This window comes from Canis aureus, chromosome 3, assembly GCF_053574225.1.
Source record: "Canis aureus isolate CA01 chromosome 3, VMU_Caureus_v.1.0, whole genome shotgun sequence".
NCBI lineage: Eukaryota > Metazoa > Chordata > Mammalia > Carnivora > Canidae > Canis > Canis aureus.
The window spans coordinates 12,354,117-12,375,304 of record NC_135613.1 but is presented as its reverse complement, the minus strand read 5'-3'; the positions used below and the strand labels follow the sequence as shown (position 1 = coordinate 12,375,304).

The 21,188-nt window shown below is 58.3% G+C and overlaps 1 protein-coding gene across 4 annotated transcripts; it reads right to left on the bottom strand.

Moving 5' to 3' along the window:
- Positions 1-129: 129 nt before the first annotated feature.
- On the bottom strand, positions 130-21,086 carry MTSS2 (MTSS I-BAR domain containing 2). 4 transcript variants are annotated; one of them, XM_077890105.1, is made up of 15 exons: positions 20,939-21,085; positions 16,495-16,556; positions 16,331-16,404; positions 15,427-15,511; positions 15,250-15,341; positions 15,093-15,167; positions 13,713-13,870; positions 13,198-13,305; positions 12,253-12,350; positions 10,595-10,817; positions 4,205-4,279; positions 3,703-3,879; positions 3,355-3,520; positions 2,879-3,267; positions 130-2,782 (listed from the first exon to the last, which is right to left on the bottom strand). In XM_077890105.1, the coding sequence occupies exons 1-15, from the start codon at positions 21,005-21,007 to the stop codon at positions 2,519-2,521; spliced, it is 2,115 nt and encodes a 704-aa protein (XP_077746231.1). In that variant the 5' UTR covers positions 21,008-21,085; the 3' UTR covers positions 130-2,518. The 4 variants fall into 4 exon arrangements, with proteins under 4 accessions (XP_077746231.1, XP_077746213.1, XP_077746237.1 ...); XM_077890087.1 differs by having other exon boundaries at positions 130-3,267; positions 20,939-21,086; XM_077890111.1 differs by having other exon boundaries at positions 130-3,267; positions 10,595-10,721; positions 20,939-21,086.
- Between the last annotated feature and the right edge of the window lie 102 nt (positions 21,087-21,188).

Below are 21,188 nucleotides of genomic sequence, written 5' to 3'. Positions count from 1 at the left end.
GCCCCTGGCCCATGGAGCCCGGGCTCCCAGGGTGCCCCTGCCCCAGGCCGGACCTGCGGCGGGAAAGGCGCCGGGGCTGCTGCAGGGGGCTGGGGAGCGGCCCTGGAGGAAGCCAGGCGGAGGCAAGGGTGTTAATTACAGTACAACTTTATTAATACTGGAATCTTCACAGTGCATTTGTTACTTGTAGCAGTGACTATTTAAATCGAGGGGAGGGCGGGGTGGAGGGGGCAGGGAGGAGAGGATCATTTATCCAAAAAACGGACAGAAAGAAAAGAAACAAAATGGGTCAAATGGGATGGGGCTGGGTGGGGAGGGGTGGAGGGAAGAAAGGGTGAGTAGGAGCCAAGAAGGGAGACTCAGGGTGGGGAAATAAATTAAAAAAAGGAACAAGTTAACAACAGCACCAGAAAAGTTACTTCAGTCAAAAGACGCTTTTGAAAAGAATATTTCTCTGTACAAAAAAGAAAAAAAAAAAAAAAAAGAACGTAAAGAAGTCCCCCAAACCAAAGTTTGTGATGTGGGATGGTTGGCTCGGATCCCAAGGGGGTGGGCCTAAGAGGTGGTCACTAACTGGGAGATAGGTGGTCAGGGGGATGGAGGAGTTATGTACACCCTGGGGTGGCTTGGAGGGGAGGAGGCATGAGCCTGGGGGCCCCTCCTCGGGCCTCCCAAGCCACCCCCCCACCCTACCCCCCACCGCGCTCCTTACCCTGCTCACATCACACATCCTGCATCTTCCTCCCTCAGCCCACCGGGGTAAAGACCAGCACAGCCCTTCGGGGAGGGGCAGTGCAAACCCCCCACACCCCCGCGGCTCCTTACACCGGCCACCTGCTCTCCCGGCGCTCCAGGCCTTCCCGCACCTGGGCCCTCTCCAGGTGCCCTAACCCGGGCTCTCGGGTTGGTCTGAGCATTCAGCAAGGCTGTTCTCAGACCCAGCAACTTACAGAAACCTTTCTCCATCTGTGCTTGGGGAGCCCGGGGGGCTCCATCCACTCAGGAGCATCCTTGGTTCCCCAGACCTGCCTGGCCGCCTTACTTGGATCCCAGTTCCCTGCAGAACTACCAGGAGCTCCAGCCTGGCGCTGACTCAGACCCAACCCCACCCCATCCAGACCAGGAAAAGCCCGCTCTCCTGACCCCGGGAGGCCCCTGCCCTGTGGTCCTGCTGCCCTCCGAGCCCGGCCACCCTCTCTGCTGGCCTGCAGGACAACAGGAAGCCCTCCACTCGCCCTAGACTCACCTGCTTCTACCTGCTGCTTAGAGTTGGCGGGACTCGGTAAATGGAGGGGAGGGCACCCCCACCCTGCACCCACCGCCAGCACAGGACTGGGGGCCGGGGGGACTGTGCCGGGATGGCATCTCCTCTGGCAACAGAGAGTCAAAGCCAATCTCCCCGGATCACACCTCACCCCCATCCAAGCGGTCGTGCTGGAGGCCCCACCTTGGCCCTCCCCAACCTTATTTTGGCTTTGCTCCAGAAACTGGAGGAAAAAACAACTACCCCTTGGCTTTGGGGAAGCCAATTTGGCCCTCCTCCTCCGGCCATGGGCCCACCGGGCCACTGTGAGGACCCCTTGTCCCTCAGGCACTCTCGGACACCCTGTACTGTCCACCCTGTCCCCACACATAGTCCTTGTCCAGTCAGCTCTATTTTATTATTATATTCATAAAATAACCCCCCATACCCTCTACAGCTCCAGCCCCTACCCCCAAAGGTGGCCGAAACCGTGACCAAAGTGCCACCAGAGTTAAAGTCTCATCTGAAAGCAGCTCCCAGAGGGCTGGCCAGATGACTGTCAGGCCTCTGGATCCTTCCCCACTGCCCTGCCCTCAACCTCAGCCACACACTTCAGCGTCCATGGCCTCCTCCACACAGTTCCCCAGGATTTAACTTGGGGCCCTGGGCCTGTGGGCCGCATTCCCCCCACAGCACGGTGGACCTTCCCACCTCAGTCTGTGCTCCCCACCCAAATGCCATTTTGTGTAGCTTCAGTCAAATCTGACACCTTGGCCCGACTGGGTGCCTGGCCCCTCCACAGACAGCCTGCCTCCCTGACTGAGGGGAGCCGGGGAGAGGAGAGAAGGGAGGAGAGAGGAGCCCGGCCAGGGGCGGGGTGGGGGGGGGCTGGCATTCAGGAGAAGCTGGGCCTGGTCGCCTAAGCTGCGGCCCTAGGGCCCAGACCAGGGCGCGCTGAGATAGGGAAAGGCAGGGCCTTGGAAGAGGAAGAGGAGGGCAGAGCAGGCAAGAGACGTAAAAAACAGGCTCCAAATCCAGTTCAAGGCCTGTAGGCTCAGAGCTGGCGAGCTGTGTTAAAGAAGTCACTTCCCGCTTAAGTACTGAAATCCAAGACACGTGTCTTTCCATCCAGTGGCTTTGCCTCATGTGACTTAAAAAACAAAAAACCGAAAGCTTGCCTGGTTCTGCTCTCCACGCTGTGCCTTCGCTCTGAGCGTCTGCTGTTCAGCCAGGCCACGGCCTCTCAGGGGGCCAGAGGGCGGGAGGGTGGCGCCATCACAAGATGCGGGGCGCCGACCTGTCGTTGGTGACGGTCCTGCGGAGCCGCACCCCGCGGCGGATGGCCACCAGCATGTCTTCGGCGGGGGGGTCCCCGGCGGCGGCGGGGGGCGGGCTGGGCGTCTCCTCGGCGGGGGCGGCCAGGGCGGTGGGGAAGGGGAACTGGCCCTCGCCCAGGGCGTGGGCGCCCGCCACCAGCTCCCCGAGCTTCTCCACCAGGCTGTGCCGGTTGGCGGCCAGCTGCTGCTGCTGCTCGTCGTCGTCCGCCGCCAGCCCGGCGTAGCTGGCCGCCTCGGGGGCCGGGCTGGCCCAGGCCGTGTTGGGCAGGCTCAGCCTCTTGGGCGACGCCTTGGCCAGGTCCGGCGCCAGGGGCGAGGCGGCCTCGTCGCTGTAGAAGACGCACTCCTCGCTGCCGGCCCGCGTGGGCCCCGAGTAACCGGGGGAGTCGGGCACCGTGGGCGTCTTCACGGGGACGATGGGCGGCCGGATGGGGATGGGGCCGGCGCTGGAGAGCGCGCGGCGCACGGCGGGCTTGGTGGACGGCGTGCGGCGGATGGTGGCCACGCCGGGGGGTGCGCCCGAGGCGCTGGGCAGCCCCGCCGTGGAGGCCGGGCGCTTGGTCTGGATCAGGCGGCGGTAGTTCTGGGCGATGTTGCTGTTGCGGGGGATGGTGGAGGACTTGTCGAACTCGGCGGGGCCCTCGCCGTCCGCGTCTCCGTTCACGGAGTAGCAGTCGTAGTCGGAGCCTGAGGGCACGGGAGGCGGTGGGCCGGGGCCGGGGCCGGGGCCTCGAAGGCCCGGTGACCCGGCCCGGCCCCGGCCCCAGGGCCTACCTTGGGAGGGGATGGTGTCCTCAGAGCACGACGGCGTGGTGGTCTGCGTGCTGTAGCCGCTGGAATACTGCAGCGAGTCCCGGCTGCTCTTCTGGTGCTCCAGGCTCAGGCCGCGGGTCAGCACCATGGCCAGGTCGCTGGCTGCCGGGGACACCTCCTCACCGTGCTGGGGGTGGGAAGACTGCAGGCTGAAGCCGGCTCCCTGCTGCCCCCCCTCAGCCCAGATTCCAGGGGGCTCCTGCCGGGTGGACAGGGGCCGGCCCGAGACCACTTCCCGGGCCCTCCTGGCACTGGCCTGGGAGTGAAGGTGGGGCCCCGGGCTGGGCCACCAGGGGAGCGGGCACCTACCTTGGCTGCGATCGTGGCAGGGGACATGCGGGGTCGTGGGGCCTCCTCCCCACTGGGGCCCAGGGTGCCCCCACTGGCCAGGCCTGGCTCTGTGTCTCGGGGGTGCTCAGCCCGGTCCTTCCTCCGCTGCAGGCTGGTGCCTGAGGGCTGTTCGTGGGGGCCTGCCTTGGCCCAGTCCTGCAAGGTGTGGCAGACAGGTCAGGGGGCCCTTGGCCCTGCGTCCTCGGTGAAGGATCCCCTTGTTACAGTTGAGGTTCAGGGTTTTCAGACCCACAAGGGGCCTCAGGCTCGTGATCGTGGCCAAGGGCAGAGAATGGAGGACGCCATGACCTCTCAGTCCCTCCAGGCCCGGGGTAGGAAGGCACGTCTGGGAGGGAAAGATGGTGTTGGGAGTGGCTGCAGGTGTGCCCAGGCAGCTCCTCCTGGGGGAGCAGGCACTGTGTGCACCCCCCGGGGTAGACCCTGGGCCCTCCCTGCATCCCACACAGGCGGGAGCACTGACCGAAGTGGGGGAGCTGCACTCGCTAACGGACTGGCAGGTTTCCGAGGCCTCTGAGGACGCGGAGCTGGAGGACTTCTGCCATGCGGGGGCAGGCGGGGAGGCCACGAGGAGAGGAGAGAACAGAGCTGGTCACAGCACCGGCATGCAGCACGGCCTTCCGCTTTGGCGCCCCACCCGCCACCCTGCGAGCATCTGCAGCAGACCTCAGCACCCCGAGTGCACGCCGCGGGCGCCGACCAACCCCGTGGCCTGGCCCAGGAGCCACAGGTTGTGAGGCTGAATGGCAGGACTCGCGGCTGACGGCCTGGAAGTGGTGGGCAAGGGAAAGACACTAGGGAGGGCAGCGGGGTTGACAGTGTCCCTGTCATGTCAGAAGGGCTGGCCTGCGGGAAGGAAAGAGCCCAGAGTTCCATCCTGAGCTCCCTGTTAGGTATCTACGCACAGATTGTGATTAGGTAACCGCATTTACATGTCTGGAGTTTAGGGAGAAGACAAGGTTGGAGCCACCGATTAACAGCCATGCGACAGAGTAAGGTCACTTCAGCAACAAGGGCAGTTAGAGAGAAGGTTCAAGGACCTCAGGCATGCCCATGCTCAGCGCTGAGAAGAAAAGGAAGGTCCAGCAAAGGAGAGGAACAAGTAGCTGCCAGAGAAGTGAGAAGAAAACCATAAGCAGATGATGTCACAGAACTTGGAAGGACCTACCATGTGGAGGAGGGACAGTTAGTGGTGCTGATGTTATGGGGGATCCTTCAGATGAGGGCAAAGAGGCATCCCTGGAGACCTCGAGAACCGTTTCACAGAATGGTGGGGGGAGAAGATCATTTTTGAGTCTACCAAGAGTGCAGGGGAGACTCCTGCTCCGGGTGGTAGGTGGCCTGGGAAGCCCCCAACTCAAAAGAAGACAGAGGAATGAAGACAAAAGCAGCCAGGGTAGGCACAGGGCCATGAAGGCTTCCTGGGGCACATAATGAGTGCGGTACAGTGGCTGGGAGACTGGGCAAGGGGCAACGTGGGGGGCTTGCCCTGTGATGGCCCGGACTAAGCCAGGGTACCTGGAAAGGATCCATTATTAGTAGCACGTCTGCCCTGCCAAATTCTCCATATTCTCCTTAATTTAGACCCCCAGATTTTTCTTACAGTTTATGATGAACCAAGATCACCAAAATAAAAGGAAACAAAGTACCATAGGCGAGGATTCAGATGAAATATGAAAATTTGGATTTTCACCAATATAATTGTTAAAGCCAACAAAAAACAATGGAAAAGCATTTGGAACACTCAGTGGAAAAATTCAAAGTTAGTTCATGAACAAACAAACTAGGGATAGAAAAGAGCTTCCTTAGTCTGATAATAAGGAATATCTACAAAAATATCAATGTATTTCCCTCTGAGAGTGGGGAAAAAGATAAGGATGCCCATGATCACCATTTCTGCTCAGTACTGGAAATCCTAGCAGGGAGGTAAGGTGAGAAAAAGTAACAGAAAGCAAAAGGATTGGAAAGGAAGAAAAAAGTGGTCATTACTTATAAAAGATAGGACTGTCACATATATAGAATACTCAAAAGAATCTACAAGTATTAGAAATAAGTGGTTTTAATAAATGTGAGTGTAAGGTCAATATACCAAAGAAAAAAAATCAAATTTCCAGCAGCCAAGAAACAAAAAACCTCCTCAAAAGCCAATAGAATTTAAAATAGCATCAATAGGGGTGCCTCGTTGGCTCAGTTGGTTGAACATCTGACTCGATTTCAGCTCAGGTTAAGATCTCAGAGTTGTGGGTCAAGCCCCACGTTGGGCTCCAAGCTCAGCATGGAGTCTACTTTTCCTTCTCTCTCTGTGCCTCCCCCTGCTCACTCCCTCTTTCTCAAATAAATAAATAAATAAATAAATAAATAAATAAAACCACCAATAAACATCAAATACCCAGGAAAAAAATACCAATGATAGATGTGCAAGATCTTTACATGCAAACTACAAAACACTACCAAGAGAAGGAAAAGCCGAAATAAATGGAGAACAATCCCTAGTCAAAACCCCAGGAGTTGCTGTTACTGTTTTTTTTTTTTTATGGAAACTGACAAGCAGACATTAAAAATCAAGGAATTTCTAAGGGCCAAAAGTAGATAAGGTGATACTGAAGAATAACAAAGATGGAAAACTTTTGTTACCACATATCAAAGTTTTGTATAGTTACATATTAAGGCGGTATAGTATTGGTATGAGAACACAAGTTAACCAGAACAGAATACAAACTCCAAAAATAGCTACAGGCATGTAGATAACACCTGATTTATAACTGAGGCAACACTGTAGTGCAAGAGGGGAAAGATGGTCTTTTCAATAAATCACCAATTAGATATCTGTGTGGAAAAACAACCCCTACTTCAAATGACACATGTGCACGTGTACACATGCGTGTGCACACAATCAGTTCCTGATGAGCTGCACATCTAAATGAAAAAGGTAAAAAGGCTTTTTGAGGAAAATATCTTTGTGACCTTGGAGTAGACAAATATATCTCAGGCCAAAAAGAGCACAATTTGAAAAAAATGAATAAACTGGACAAACGACGTCCACTAAAATTAAGAATTTTAGATCATTAAGAAATCCATTAAGAGAGTAAAAAGGGAACCCACAGAAACAGAGAAGATCTCAGATGAAGTAGTTGTATCCATAATATATAAGAAGTTCTCAGAATCAGGAAGCAAACAACCCAGTAGAAAATGGGCAGAAATTTGAATAGGTCCTTCATAAAAGAGGACAGCCCAGTGGCCTTCAGAAGTATGAACAGATGTTCAACCTCATTCCTCGTTAGGGAAGTGCAAATTAAAAAAATACAGGGCACTACCACTATCCACCCTCTAGAATGGCTAAAATGAAAAAGATGCAAAATACCCGGGGTTGGTGAGGATGAGGAACAATATGATGTCGTTGTGGTATTCTTGTCAGAAATCCATGACCTCAATCTAATTTTGGGAAGACACTAGACATACCCAAACTGCGAAATGTTCTAAAAGATACCTGATTGGTAGTCTTCAAGAGCATCAAAGTCATGAAAGGACTGAAGAATCACTACAGATCGGAGAAGCTGAAAGAGATATAACAACTAAAGGCGACCTGGGGTCCAGCCCTGGATCCTGCACTCCTGGATCAGAAGAGGGAATTAGTGAGAAAACTGGCAAAATTTGAAAAAAGACTGTATCCACACATGCCGGTGTTTGTTCCTGGTTTGGTAGCTACATAAGGGGTTAACATTAGGGGAGGTTTGGGAGCAGCCAGTGGGAATTCTGTACTTTTTGCAACTTGTCTACAAGTCCGAAATTATTTTAAAATAACAAGTTAGAAACGAGCCTCAATGGAGAGGTTAAATTGCTGTTAACAGACAGAAAAGGAAACTGGAAGACAGACCTGCATAAATGATCCAGAACATTGTACAGAGAAGTGAGGGGATGGAAACTGTGAGAATTAAGAGAAGACACAGAAGGATAAATGAGGAGGTCTGATAACACGCGGAATTGGAATCTCAGAGGGAAAGAATAGAAAGGACGAATGCAGGAATACAGAAATAATGCCTGAAAATTTCCAGAACATGTGAAAGACATGAATACACAGATATAGGAATATAAACATATCAAATGAGGCTAAAAACAAATCTGCAACTAGACACAAACTGAAGAGCCAAGATCTTAAAAGTGATCAGGGAGCAAAGTAAGCTCACTCATGAAGGGCAACAAAATCTGGCGGACGGCAGACCTCTCAACCAACAACGGAAGTGAGAACACAGTGGAAAAATACCTTCAAAGTCTGGAGAGGGAATGACTGTCATCTCAGAATTGTGTCCTTGGCCAAACTTTCAAGAAAGATAACAAAATGAAACATGTTTACAGATAAACAAAAACCAAGAATTTACTACTACAGATCTGTTCTTTCTTTTTTTTTTTTTTAAGATTTATTTATTCATGAGAGAGAGAGAGAGAGAGAGAGAGAGAGGCAGAGACACAGGCAGAGGGAGAAGCAGGCTCCATGCAGGGGGCTGGATGTGGGACTCGATCCCAGGTCTCCAGGATCAGGCCCTGGACTGAAGGCGGCGCTAAACCACTGAGCCACCCAGGGCTGCCCAACAGATCTATTCTAATAGAACTTCCAGGGCAGCCCCTGTGGCGCAGTGGTTTAGCGCCGCCTGCAGCCTGGGGTGTGATCCTGGAGGCCTGGGATCGAGAACCACGTCGGGCTCCCTGCGTGGAGCCTGCTTCTCCCTCTGCCTGTGTCTCTGCCTCTCTCTCTCTCTCTGTGTCTCTACGAACAAATAAATAAATAAAATCTTAAAAAAAATAAAGTTAAAAAAGAACTTCTAAAGGATATATTTCAGAAAGAAGAAAGATTTGAGGTGCAAGAAAAAATGATGAACAAAAAAAATGTGTAAACATATGGATAAATCTAGACAAATGCTATGTGTAGGAAATGATAATGAAATTAAGAAGAAAAGTGTCATTTGTGTTACCAAAAAAGTAGAGATAACATATAATACCTTACAAGTTGGGGAGGAAGTGAGTGACTAAATTAAAATATTTATTAATGTTATTGAATTATTCAGAAGGTGAGCCTGTGTAAGGATGCATGATAAAATTTCAAAGTACCCTGTAAAAGAAAAGAAATAGAATACAATTTATAATCTATTAGGGAGGAACGAACGGGAAAAAGAAAACAATCAAATGGCAAGGGAAGAGACAAAAGAGGCACAGAAAAAGCAGAATGAATAAAAAGACAGAATAAGTCCAAATAAGTCAGTAATCGTAATAAATATAAGTGGACTAAGAATACGGATTAAAAGATAGAGATTGTCAGACTGGATAAGAGAAAATCTGGACATCTGTTGTTTATAAGAGACTCATCTAAAACATACAAATATAGTGAGTTTAAGAGCAAAGAAGTGGGAAATGGTAATATAAATCTTGAACAGAACACAGCTGAAATAGCTGTAGTAACATAAAACAGACTTTAAGATAGAAAGCATTATAAGGAACAGAGGATCAACTACATCATGTTAGAAGATTCAATCCACTATGAAAAGCTGACATTTTAAACTTGTATGCATTTAATAAAACAGTCTCAAAATATATACAGCAAGCATGGATAGAACTATATGGGAGAAATGAACAAATCTAAAAATTTTCAGTCATAAGATAGGGGAAGCAGATAGGAGTCAATGGGAAATGAGGTAGAGATGTTTAGCGTGGAAAAATCTTTTAAGAAGTTCTGTTGTGAAGGATACTAGGTGGCTGGAGGATAACCTGGGGGAAGGGAGGGCTTTTTTTTTCCCTTTTTAAAAATTTAAATTCAACTTGCCAACATAAAGTATCATCCCAGTGCTCATCCCATCAAGTGCCCTCCTTAGTGCCCGCACCCAGTCACCCCCTCCACCCACCCTCCCCTTCGGCAACCCTTTGTTTGTTAGGAGTCTCTCGTGGTTTGTCTTCCTCTCTAATTTTTCCCCACTCAGTTTCCCTCCTTTCTCTTATAGTCAGAAGGGACGGCTTTTAAGATGCGTGATACAGGACGCCTGGGTGGCTCAGCGGTTGAGCGTCTGCCTTTGGCTCAGGGTGTGATCTTGGGGCTGGGGATCAGTCCCACATCCGGCTCCATGCAGGGAGCCTGCTTCTCCCATTGTCTGTGTTTTTGCCTCTCTCTCTGTGCCTCTCATGAATAAATAAAATCTTAAAAACAAAAGTAAGATCCATGATACTAGAGCTTGTGTGTATACTGATGGGAATGAGCCAGCACAGGGAGAGAGACTGGAAGTGTAATGGGGACATCCTTGAGCAAAAAAACCAGGAGAAGATAAAATACCCAGCCCAAATGGGGTACTAGCCCTGGTGGGGAGGAATAGCAGGCTGGATCCTAATGCAGTCGCTCCTGACACCCTCAGGATAGCCCCCTGGGCAGGTGGCTCGACTTCCCTTTGCCTTCTACTGGGCTCCCTCTGTTTGCCCATTTCACTGAGGCTGCAGGATCTGCGCCTGCATCTGAGGAGGTTCACGGGCCAGTCTCTGGGCTCAGCATGAGCTGGCCCAAGTGTACAGAAGCAGGAGGATGTCCTGGGGCTCCCGGGGATGCCTCCCATGGCCAGCCACCCCATCACAGTAAGCCTATGTGGGAGGAGGGTCACAAAGGATCAGAACTGCTAAGCTGTCCCCTCGGGGCTCCCCAGGCTAGGCGAAGGTGGTAGGTAAGGAGCCAGGGAATGGTGAGGAAGGGGAGCCACAGAAGCCCCCTGCTGACACTGCTGAGCAGATGCTGGCCACTCTAAAACCTTCACCTCTCCTCAGCCAGGGTGGTCCCCAGTGAGGTGGTCCTGGGGACCTCCAGGCCCTGCAGATGCCTCCTCACCTGGCTGGTGATGTCTGAAGGCATTGGTGAGGGGGGCTTGGAGTAGGTGGCATCCTGGGAGACGAAGCCAGAGTCGTGGGAGGAGACGCTGGAGAGGCGGGCAGCGGCGGTGGCTGGCTGTGCCAGGCTGCGGTAGCGACAGGTGGAACTGGGTGAGTATGTTTGGGCACCCCCGGGCCACGGGGCTCCGCCACCCTTGGCACTGCTACCACTGCTGGGGGCACTGGGGGGAGCGAGGGAGGAGGTACAGCAGCCAGATACAGGGGTACAGGGAGACACGAGGGTGTGTATGGAGGGGAGGGTGACAGACAAGGGTAGAAGAAAGAGGTGAGGGGCAAAGGAAGGAAAAGATAAAGTCAGACTACAAGTCCTGAGATTTAGGTGCCACAGAAGAGTTGGGTTGTGGGATGGGGGTGGGGCCCAGGCAGGGAACAGCCCCCAAGAGCTGGCCCAGTACCTGCCCTCGGAGCACCCCAGCATTCCAGGGCATTCTCAGGGCCGAGCAGTCACTTTGCTTCCTACTTTGCCATTAAGAACAGTAGGCCTTATGTTGGTGATGGGGAAACTGAGTCTGACCGTTTCTGGACTGCCTCCTCAAAGTCTGATCTTTGCCGTCAAACCCTAACTGGATACCTAGGATGTGGTGATGGTTTGTGTGGGTCCTGGACCCACTACTGTCCTCACCCCCTCCACCCCCCTTCAGTGTGTCAAGTCCTCCGTAGCTCACGTCCTCTGTGCAACCACTTCACTCTCGGGCAACGAAGGCTGCCTTCTTTTTGAACATGATCCTGAAGCTACTCAGCCCCCACCCTTGGTCACAGGTGTCCTCTGCAACCCTTCCTGCTGTGATGGACACCTACCCGGTCGTCCAACAAATCCTAGCTCTCCTCCCTCTACAGGAGCTGCTGATGGCCGTGCCTGGCTTACCTCTCGTGCCCAGATGCCCAGCCAGAGGTGGATCTGGGGAAAGGGAGCCTGGGACAGAAGAGCCTCCCCCAATAGGGGGGGGAACTCGCCCTGTGCTCACTGCCTTCTTGCCCAAGGAACCTTGAATCTTAAATGTCTCCTCCAAATCCTGCCCTGATGCCAGCCCTGGAGGCCTCCCTGATCCTGGGGCTGCGCGGTGACTGAATGAGACTCCGGGGCCAGGGTTTGGCCTGAGGCATCGGCTGGAAACCAGCCAGGCTGGAGTGTCCCTTTCCTTGTGGCCTCAGCACATGTTCCCAGAAGTGTCTGTGCCCCTCCCTCCTGTGTCTTAAGTCCTTACTGTCCTCCACCTGTACTGACTTTGCTGGATTGGGCAGAGCCGGAGAGTGAAATGCTGGGACCCCGCGCTTCAATTTCCCCTTCAGTGAAACGGAGACCATGGTGGGGTGAGGATTCAATGAAGAAAAGGCATAAAGCATTTAGTGTGGCAACTGGCACACAGTGACTGCTCCCTAAATGAAGCTGCTCCTGCCCGCTTCCTGCTACCACATGCCTGTGCTGGCAGCAGCCTGGAGACGGGGTACGTGTCCTCTACACTGGCAAATTCCTCCGTGACGTAGTTGTGTGAATCCTGGGGCCCTGAAGCAATTCTCAATGCAGCTTGGCTGGGAGCTTCCCCATCCTCCCTAGGATCCCCCTGCCTCCTCCGCCTCCATCAACCCCGCACTGACCTGCACATGCTGGACTTCCGTGAGCCAGAGCCGCTGGGCGACGACGGGGGGGTCTGGTAGGACCAGCTATAGTCTGAGCCCTTCAGGTCTTTGATCACCTGGAGAGGGACAAGGGTGGGGGTCATGAGAGGCGGCCCTGCTCTGCAGAGTGCCTTATCGTTTTCTGGGGGACCCCCCCAGAGGCCCCCCACTCTCTTCCCTAATGAGAGCCAAGCCCCAGGATACTTTGCAGGGGAGTCTGAAGGTGGGGGTGAGGGTGGAGCATCAGGGGAGACTCCTCCCTCTCGGCTTCTCAAGGATGCTGTCCCCTCCTGGGCCAGGCAGGGGATATGGGAGAACCAGTGTCCCTGGGGACTCACTGGCAGGGGAGCCAAGACAGTGATCATGAGAGTCAAATCCTGGCTCTGTTGAGCCCCTTGGGCAAGTTCCTGGAACCGCACTGAACCTGCTTTCTCCCGTGATGTACAGCGAGTCGTCCTGTCTTGTAGGCCACGGGGTGGTTCACTGGGATGGCTGCGGAAAGTGCTCAGCAGAGGGCTGGGCACACGGGAAGGGCCTAGCGAGGGCGACGCCCCGGGCCTGTTGGGTGGAACTGACCCTAGTGCAGTGGGCGCACAGTGCTGAGCCGAGCAGGGTGGCCTGTGTCAGCAGGCCTGTGTGCCTGAGTCTAGGGGAGGGGACAGGTTCTGGGTGTGGATGACTGGCAGGCATCACCAGGTCTGGGGCTCACTGGGGTGGAGCCTGGGGGCAGAGGCGGGGTAAAGCCCCACGGGACCTCTGCCCATGTGCTCTCAGATTGAGGCCCCCACCCTCACCTGGGCAGGTGCTCCTGGGTGTCCCACAGCATGTCTGGGGACATGTCTGGTCCTCTGTCCTCTTTTTTCCTCCACTGTCCCCAGCCAATGGCAAGCTGCCCCCTCCACGGCCCTAGCTCCAGGACGATACCTGCTCGCTGGCGGGGGGCAGCTTGTGTGGTTCCGCGGTCAGCACCACTAGGTCATCGATGATGCCCTGCAGGTGGGTGATCTCTCCCAGCATGGTCAGCTCGCCGTTCTGAGGAAGCAGCAGGTGAGGCCCACCGGCCCGGCCCCTGTCCCCCTGCCCCCCTGCCCCTGGAGGAATGGGCCTCCCCTAGCCTCTCCTCTCTCACCCACCACTGCTTGGGTCTGGCAGAGGTTGGAACGAGACACTCTGGGGCTAGTGTGACCATCTGTCCACTACGAGACCTGTCTGTGGGCTATGAGCACGTGGGCCCAGCTACCTATCACTGAGAAGTGGCCTTTCTCGGAGCTCAAGTGGTCAGCCCTGGGTCCGGCCAAGTGGCTGGGGCCTCTGAGTCACCCAGAACCCCCACCAGTGGTCCCCAAATTCTGATTCTTGGGATTTCCTGAGATTCTTGGAGACCCTCCAACTAGCACAACCGTGGGGATGCTCAGAACACCTGACTTTGAGGGACCCACCACCACGGGCTGCAGGAAAGTGATGAAGGTGCAGAAGCGCCCGCGCTCCTCGATCAGGGCCCGGCGCACCGCCTGCTTCTCTGTCTCCTCCAGCAGCAGGTACATGTCGTTGACGTCCTGCAGGGCGCTGTCCAGCTGCGGCTGCAGGTCTCCTTTCCCTGGAAGGGTTGGGAGGAGAGGCCGCGCTGGGGATGCCAGCCTGGCTCTGGGCCTATGGTGCTGTCCCTGGCCGTGGGGCTGGGGACCGGGGAGGGCGGCCAGGACTCTGGGGCTTGTGCAGGGGCTGCTCCCAGAGCAGGCAGAGAGGACAGACAGACAGACACACACACACACAGGAAAGACACCAAAGCTGCAAAGCCACCTGGGACCTGGGAGCAGGTGTGCTCAGGTGAGTCCAGCAGGGGCCTCCCCAGCTGAGCCTTCCACCCTCAGGATACCCTCACTGCCCATGGACCAGCAACCCCTCACCTGACAGGGCACAGTGAGAGGGTGAGGGCTGGACAAAGTAGAACCTGGGGCTCAGCTGTGGGCCAGGCCACTGAGGGGCGTGGGGGTCAGGAGAGCTAGGGGCTGGGCCCCGGGGGCGGGGAAGGGGCTGTCTTGGTGGGGGCTCCCACTCAGCTCAGAGAGTGATGCATAAGGACAGCAACGGCGACACAGAGAAGCAGCGAGAGAGACAGAGAGAAGCAAGAGGATGATGTAGAGATGGTGAGACAGGAAGTGAGAAGGCGACAGGTGATTGGGCAGGCCTGGTGGGAGCGGGGCAGCCGGGGCCTATGCCCCCCCCAACCCCCCTCCCCGCCCCGTCCAAGCCCTCTTGGCCTGGCAGACTGACCCAGCAGTGGCCTGGGACTCTTCCCTGGCCAGGGGCCCCCAGGGCCCCAGGGGGTCTGTGCCCCAGGCCCCTCCCTCGCTGGACCGACCGCCTTCCTCGCTCCTCCTTGGCTCGGAGAGGCTCCTTCCAATGGCCCTGAGCTGGGGGAGACAGACAAATGGGACAAGGACGGGAGGAGCAGCTGGAGGGACGGACATTTGACTTACCAAGTAGCTCTACAGGAAGGATGTGGGAGGAGGAGAGGAGGAGAGACAGAGAAAGAAAGAATGTGTGAAAGACAGCCGGATGGAAAGAGCCACTCCTGGGGCAGGGGTGTGGGTGCCTGGGCCTATTGGGCCTCCTGCTGCCTCCCTGAGAGGGGAGGGCCTGGGCCAGGTCTGGGGTGCAGGGAGGCTCCCTCTGTCCCACCCAGCGGGTTGGAGGGTCCTGGGTCCAGGAGAGGGCCCCTCCAGCCAGGATGACGCCCTGGGGTGCCCCATAGGGTGTGGGGTATGTGGAGCAGGGCCCCGTGGGGCTACGCTTCCATGGGCCACTGTGGGCTCTACCTTTGCGCGCTTTCTTCTGCAGCTTCAGTGTGTCTGAAGACTTTTTCTTGATCTCATGCCGGGCTCGTTTGTACTCTGTGCACGGGGTGAGAGAGGAGTGCTATGATGGGGGCTCTGCACCACGGGGACAGTAAGGCCGCCCGAGCCCAGGGCCCACCTTTCGCGTGGTCCTTGTCCAGCTGGTTGGCCGACTTCTTCCAGTCCTCGATGCGCTCTTGCAGCGGGTTGATGAGGCTCTCCAGCAGCGCGCTGCGGTGGGACGGGAGGGTCAGGGCCACCAACCGGGTGTCCCCGGCCCCGCGCCCACCCCCTGCCGCCCGCCGCGCCCACTCACTTGGTGAACTGCCGCAGCTTGGTCTCGATGCTGCGGTGGCGCATGCACATGCGCGTGAGCGCCGAGCCAATGTCCCGCGTGGCCCCTGGCGAGGCAAGCGCAGCGTGGGAAGGGGCCCGCCGGGGCATCTGCAGTCCCGGCCTCGGCCACGAGGGGGCGCGCCGGCCCGCGAAGGCCGCCCTCGCAGCCGCAGCCCGCGCCCCGCCCCCAGCTCTGGGCGCTCCGGCTGCCGCGCTCCTCCGAGGACCCTCCGCGGTCCGTGCGGGGATCGGGGATCGGGGATCGGGGATCCGGGATCGGGGATCCGGGATCGGATGGGTCCTCAGTACTTGCGAGGCTCCTCTGCGCTGGGGCAAGGCCCTGCCTATGCGGGCCGGGCCGCCTGCAGGGCGGGTGTTCCGGGGGCCAGCCCAGCGCCTCCGGCTGGGAACCCCGCGGGGGCCCCGAGGCAGGCGTGAGGGCGCCAAGCGCCCGCTACCCCGGTTCTCACCTCCCGAAGGAGCTGGGGCCCCTGTCCCTGCTACTTGAACTAGAAGGCAGAGGAGATGGCAAGGCCAACAGGGGCTCGCCTGCCCCGCGTGCCCTCAGACGCGGCAGAGGTGGGTGGTGCGGAGAAGCCGCGGCGGACCCCTGCCCTGAAGGCTGAACTGTGGCTGAGCATCCAGCCGGCCGCAGGGCGAGGGCGAATCCCCCACTAACATCCCTGTCACCTTCACTCCTGCTTGCATGCCACTCGTGTTGGAGGCTCACTCTCTCCACGACCAGCCGATTCCACTAGGGAACAGAATTCAAGGTCCCAACTCTGGGCCCAGTGTCCTGTCTGTGGCTCCTACTCCGCTCAGCCTTTGCAGCCTCCAAGCCCAACCTGGGGCATACCCAACCTCCAGCCACGCCCCCTCCCCACCTCGGGTGTTGGTGGCCATGTCTGCCACTTTCTGGAAGGCATCCAAGAAGGCCACAGCAGCCAGCACAGTGGTCCTGGGGAGATGGACAGTGGATGGTCTGTGGGTGAGGTGTCCTCTCCTCTGCCCGTCCCCTCCCCAACGGGGGCACCCTCAGCAGCCTCACCTCAGCTGGGAATGCAGCTTCGTGGCCTTGGAGTTGAAGTCCTCCCAGATGGGGTAGGAGCTCTGCCGAGGAGATGGGAGAGGTAATGAGATTATGGAGACTGTAAGGCTTCACCTGGGCTGGGCTCCCCACATGCCTGTGTCCAGATTCTGGGCAGTTTCTGAGGTCTCAGCCCTGCCCCCAGGAGAGAGGCTCCTGGGCCTTCTGGGGCTGCAGAGGCCCAAGGACAGAGCCATGGGCCCTGGGAACAGGTGCCTTTGCTCATCCCTCCCTCCCTGACAGTCAGGAAGTCTGGCCTATTGTCTATAGCGGCCACTGTTTTGGTTCACACCCTCTCTTGGGGGAGGAGGAAGCAGTATATGGCAGGTCCTGTCTCCTGGGGGCTCCCTTGGGTTCCAGCAGGGATTCTGGGCTGAGCCGCATGAGGGGAACCGTGTCCCTCCTGACATAGGTGTAGTCCACATGGCACGAGGGCAGAGACATGGTGTGCCACCAGCAGGGCTCAGGCATGCCAGGTCTCAAGCGGGGCCTCTGCGGGCCCCCACCCTGTGGTCCGGAAGCTGTGGCCAGCCTGGCCACCCATCCATCCCAGGCCAGCCGCAGTGGCTCCCAGGCCTGGGGAGGCTGTGACTGCTGCAGGGCCCAGCCAGCCCGCCTGGGAGAGCCAGGCCCCAGGCTGAATGGGGCCTTGTGCGGCCAACAGAGCCACCTTTCTCCACCCCCGGCTCCCCTCCCCTCCTGGGGACACAGTGTGGCCTTTATCCCAGCCTGGCCCAAAGCTCTGAGTTGGGAGGGGGTTTCCTAGTAGGGAGACTGGGCTCTTGGCGACTAAGTTGTCCAGTCTGATCAAGGGGCTTTTCTGGCTAATGCGTCCTTCCATGGTGGCTGGGTCCTGGAGAAACCTCAGCCCTCGCCTGAGCGCCCTGTGGAGGCCTTGAAGCTTGAAGGGGAGCCAGAGGGCAGTAAAGTCCCAGCCCCAAAGGGCTTCTAACACTCCCTTCTATGCAGGCTGTGGAGTGGGCTGCTGGGGAAACAGGGAATGCAGAGACCCCAGCCCTCAAGGCTCCAGAAGCAGGCTCTGCCAGACTGGAACCCAGGGGCAGGTTTGAGATGGCCTCTCCAGCAGAGGACAGCCTGTAGGGGTGGAAGGAGACAGGACAGCTTCTGATAGCCTTAGAAACTTCCTCCCCTCCCAGCCCAGCCCAGCCAGCGCTCAGGGAAAGCAAATATTTGAGTTCACACAGGCTGGAGCGGGATGGGAGAGGTGGTGGGTGGGCTGTCTCCATGTGCGCGCAGTTCAGGGTAAAGGGGCCTGGTGGGTTGTCCCTGGCAATCCCAAGGAGCTGACCCTCATCTCGGCACCCCAAAGAGTCTTCTGAAAGGTGGCACCCTGACATCACTGCAACATCTCAGCCCCAAAGCCTTGCTAAGACCTCCGGGGAAGACAATGCTGAGGATGCAGGGATCTGGGGGCAGGTGTCCTGACCCAGAGCACCTTCCCAGCCACTGAGCAGCCTCTGTGGGACCAGGAGAAGCTGGGGACAGACAAGTTCCTACTCCATTAAAGTCCTCAGGCTGAGGTCCATTTCCCCAGCCTCTAGGCTCACTGCATCCCAGACCTTCATACTCTCAGCTCCCGGTAGGGAAGGGACAAGACAGGGCTGGGGGAGGCCAGGCCCAGGTCTTCCTCCTCCCCAGTCTCTAAGCCCGGGAGCCCACCCCCACCAGTAGGTCACTCATTCAGGACCCTGGAGATGGAGAGGTGGAGGGGATGGAGCAGCCAGGGTCCAGGGGTGGGGGGAGGTCCCTGTGTTCCCCTGGGCCCCTACCCTCATCCTGGCCATGCGCTGGCTGGCAGGCTCTCAGACTGGCTTACCACCACTGGGGCAGTGACTGCTGCCGGCCAAGGGGCTGTGGTAGCCAGGCACTGTGCGAAGCCCATTTCACTGTGTGAGGACGTTGGGTCTTTAGCACAGCCCCATAAAATAAATATGCCCGTCACCCTCATTCTACAGGTCAGGAGACTAAGGCTCAGGGAGATTAACTGACTTGCTCAAGGCCACCAAGTGGCAAGGGCAAGATCTGATCCCATGTCTGACTGGTCACTACACCTACTTCCAGGGGGTACAGAGAGATGAGCATCTGGGCAGCAAGGTGGGGAGGGGATAGGAGCACAGAGACGGGAGAAACACCCACCCTTGTCCCCAGGGCCTGTTACCAGAGTTGCTCAGGTGGATGGCACAGGACCGAGGGGGAGGCCCTCGGAGACTGTCTCTGACCTGGCGGTGGTTGTCGTCCGGCATGGGCTGTGGGGGTGAGCAACCAACCCCACGATGGGATCCCAGGGACAGGGCTTTCTGGGGAATCCTGGACCAGGCCCCCTTCTGGGCCTGTTTCCTCACCTGTCACATCGGGCTGGGGGCTGCCCCCACGTCACTGGGTCCTAGGGGAGACTGAAGGAGACACTGCGTGGGAAGCACTTAGCACTGTGCCCAGGGCACAGTAAGTGCTCAGTTAACGCTGGCTAACCCCACAATCCCTGCCTCTCCACTAGAAGCCCCCCGCCCCTGCCCTGCAGCAGGGCCTATGTCTGGGCCACCTCCCCACTTTCAGGAGGAAGGCACAGTTTACAGCCCCCTTTTCTGGATGGGCTAGGGCTGAGTGGGAGGCCTCCTTCACTCCGTTGAAGGCACTTGGCCTGGTCCCGCCATCTGGGGCAAGCCCTTGCCCTCTCTGGGCTTCAGCAGGTGGCCTGGCCCCCCAGTGGGCATCTGGGCTGAGTTCAACAAGGCACAGAGGCAGGGAGCCCCGACCTTGGGCCGGTGCCCTCCCCCGACCCGTCCGGCCTCCGGGTGTAGCTGAGGGAGGCCTCCCTCCTGCTCGAGTGGACGTGCTGTGCACGGGCCTCACGGGCAAGCTCAGGCTCCTCAGCTCAGCCCCCTCCGTCTGGGGAAGCCCTGCTGCTTCTGCGGCTCAGATCACTACAGCCAGAAGCTGCCCCTCAAATCCAGGTGATCACCCTCCAGGCCCAGTCCCCTGCTCTGTCCCTGTCCTGAACACAGGCGTATGTCATAGGTCCCTGGCATCACCCCGGGTGAAACCCCCACGTTGTCAGAAAATCCTGCCTGAATCTCCCGCTATGTCTCCCTCTTCCTTCTGTCTGCTCTCAAAGTTCCCTGCAAATTGCCTGGAGAGGGGGGACAGTCCTGTCCCCGTCCTCTATGCAGAGAAGCTGCTGCTCCCCGTAGTGTGAGCAGAGAGGCTGCCAGCGGGAGGAGGGTGGAGGAAGGTCCCAGCCCTGGGAGTAGCTGGGAGAGGGTGCTCGAGGCTGCCTGGTCCTGGGAAGGAGTCCCGCGGCCAGGGCTGTGATGTCCACAGCACGGGAGGGGCTGCTGAGGGTGGAGGGGCCAGGACTCCTGACGGCTGCCTGAGGGGCACAGACGTGGGATGGCTAGGGACGGAGGTCTCAGGGGAGCACCCTATATGGGGGCGGAGGACGCCCATGTGCCGCTAATCCTGAAGTCCTAGGTGGGCATGGCCTCGGGCCCCTTCCAGGGGCAGGGGTCTGGCTGCTGTCCCTGGGGCTGACCCCTGGCAGTGCTGGGGGCCTCGGGAAGGGCCTGCCTGGGCACCGCGGGGCCTCCTCCTGGGCCTGTGATGTCCCCGTGGGACTGTGTTGGGTACTTGGGAGTGTGTGACGGGGTGGGGGGTGCTCAGGAGTTCACGCGGAGGGCCCACTTCTTTCCCCTGCCCCCAGAATCCTACCCTCAGGAAGGGCAGGAGCGCCGATCCCCGCCGCATCCTATCACTGGAGCGGGAACCCCTCCCTGCCTGGTCAGCCTGGGCCAGCCCCCCGAACCCTGGCCTCTCCCCAGAGAGGATCTCCCTCGGCCGGATCCGCGGAGACGGCTGAGGTCAGGGACAGCGCCGGCCCATCTCCTTGGTGACCTTGAGCCATTCCCAGGCCTCAGTTTCCCCTCCTAGTGAGCCGGCGGTGGGCCAAGAGTTGGCGGCCTGCTCCTGCCCGGACCTGGACGGAGATGCTGGGGGTGGATGCGGGGAGGGTGGTGGCGAAGGCCGGGTGGACCCCAGCGCCTCCCTCCCCCCGCAAGGTGAGGCCAGAGGCCTGGGGACCCGGGCCCCGCCGCAGGGGGTCGGCCGGCGGGGAAGGAGTTAAGGGCTCTCCGCTCTATTATTTTTCCCGGCTTTCGGCGGCGGTGACAGCATTGTCCGGGCCCCAGGGCCGCGGGGAGGCGGCGGGTGGGGAGGGTGCGCGGGGGGCGGGGGGCGGAGGCGCCGGGCCGGGCCGGGGCGCAGCGGCCGCGCGGGAGCAGCCTCGGCGGGACCCCGCGCCGGGACCCCCGTCCCGCCCCGCCCCGCCCCGCCCGGCCCCGCCCGGCCCCGGCCCCGGCCCGGACGAGGACACGCACGGCCGCCCCGTTACCTTCATGTCGTTGACGATGGCCTGGAAGAGCCCGCCCAGGGCGCCGCACTCCTTCTCCGCCGTCTCCATGCTCGGGCCGGGCCGGGCCGGGGGGCGCGGGGGGCGCGGGGGGCGCGGGCAGGGGCCGGGGCCGGGGCCGGGGCGCTCCTCCGAGGCGGGGCCTGCGCCTCCCGGCGGCGCTCAGCGGCGGGGCCCGGGGCGCTCGGGGGCGGCGGGCGGCGGCGGGGCGGCGCGGGCCATGGCGCGGGGG

Coding starts and splice junctions, on each gene's coding strand:
- MTSS2 (XM_077890087.1), bottom strand. CDS start 21,007: ATGGAGACGGCGGAGAAGGAGTGCGGCGCCCTGGGCGGGCTCTTCCAG. Junction 10,818..12,252: donor CGGAAGTCCAGCATGTGCAG/GTCAGTGCGGGG, acceptor CGCTCCCCCCAG/TGCCCCCAGCAGTGGTAGCA. Junction 3,880..4,204: donor AGTGCAGCTCCCCCACTTCG/GTCAGTGCTCCC, acceptor CACACCTTGCAG/GACTGGGCCAAGGCAGGCCC.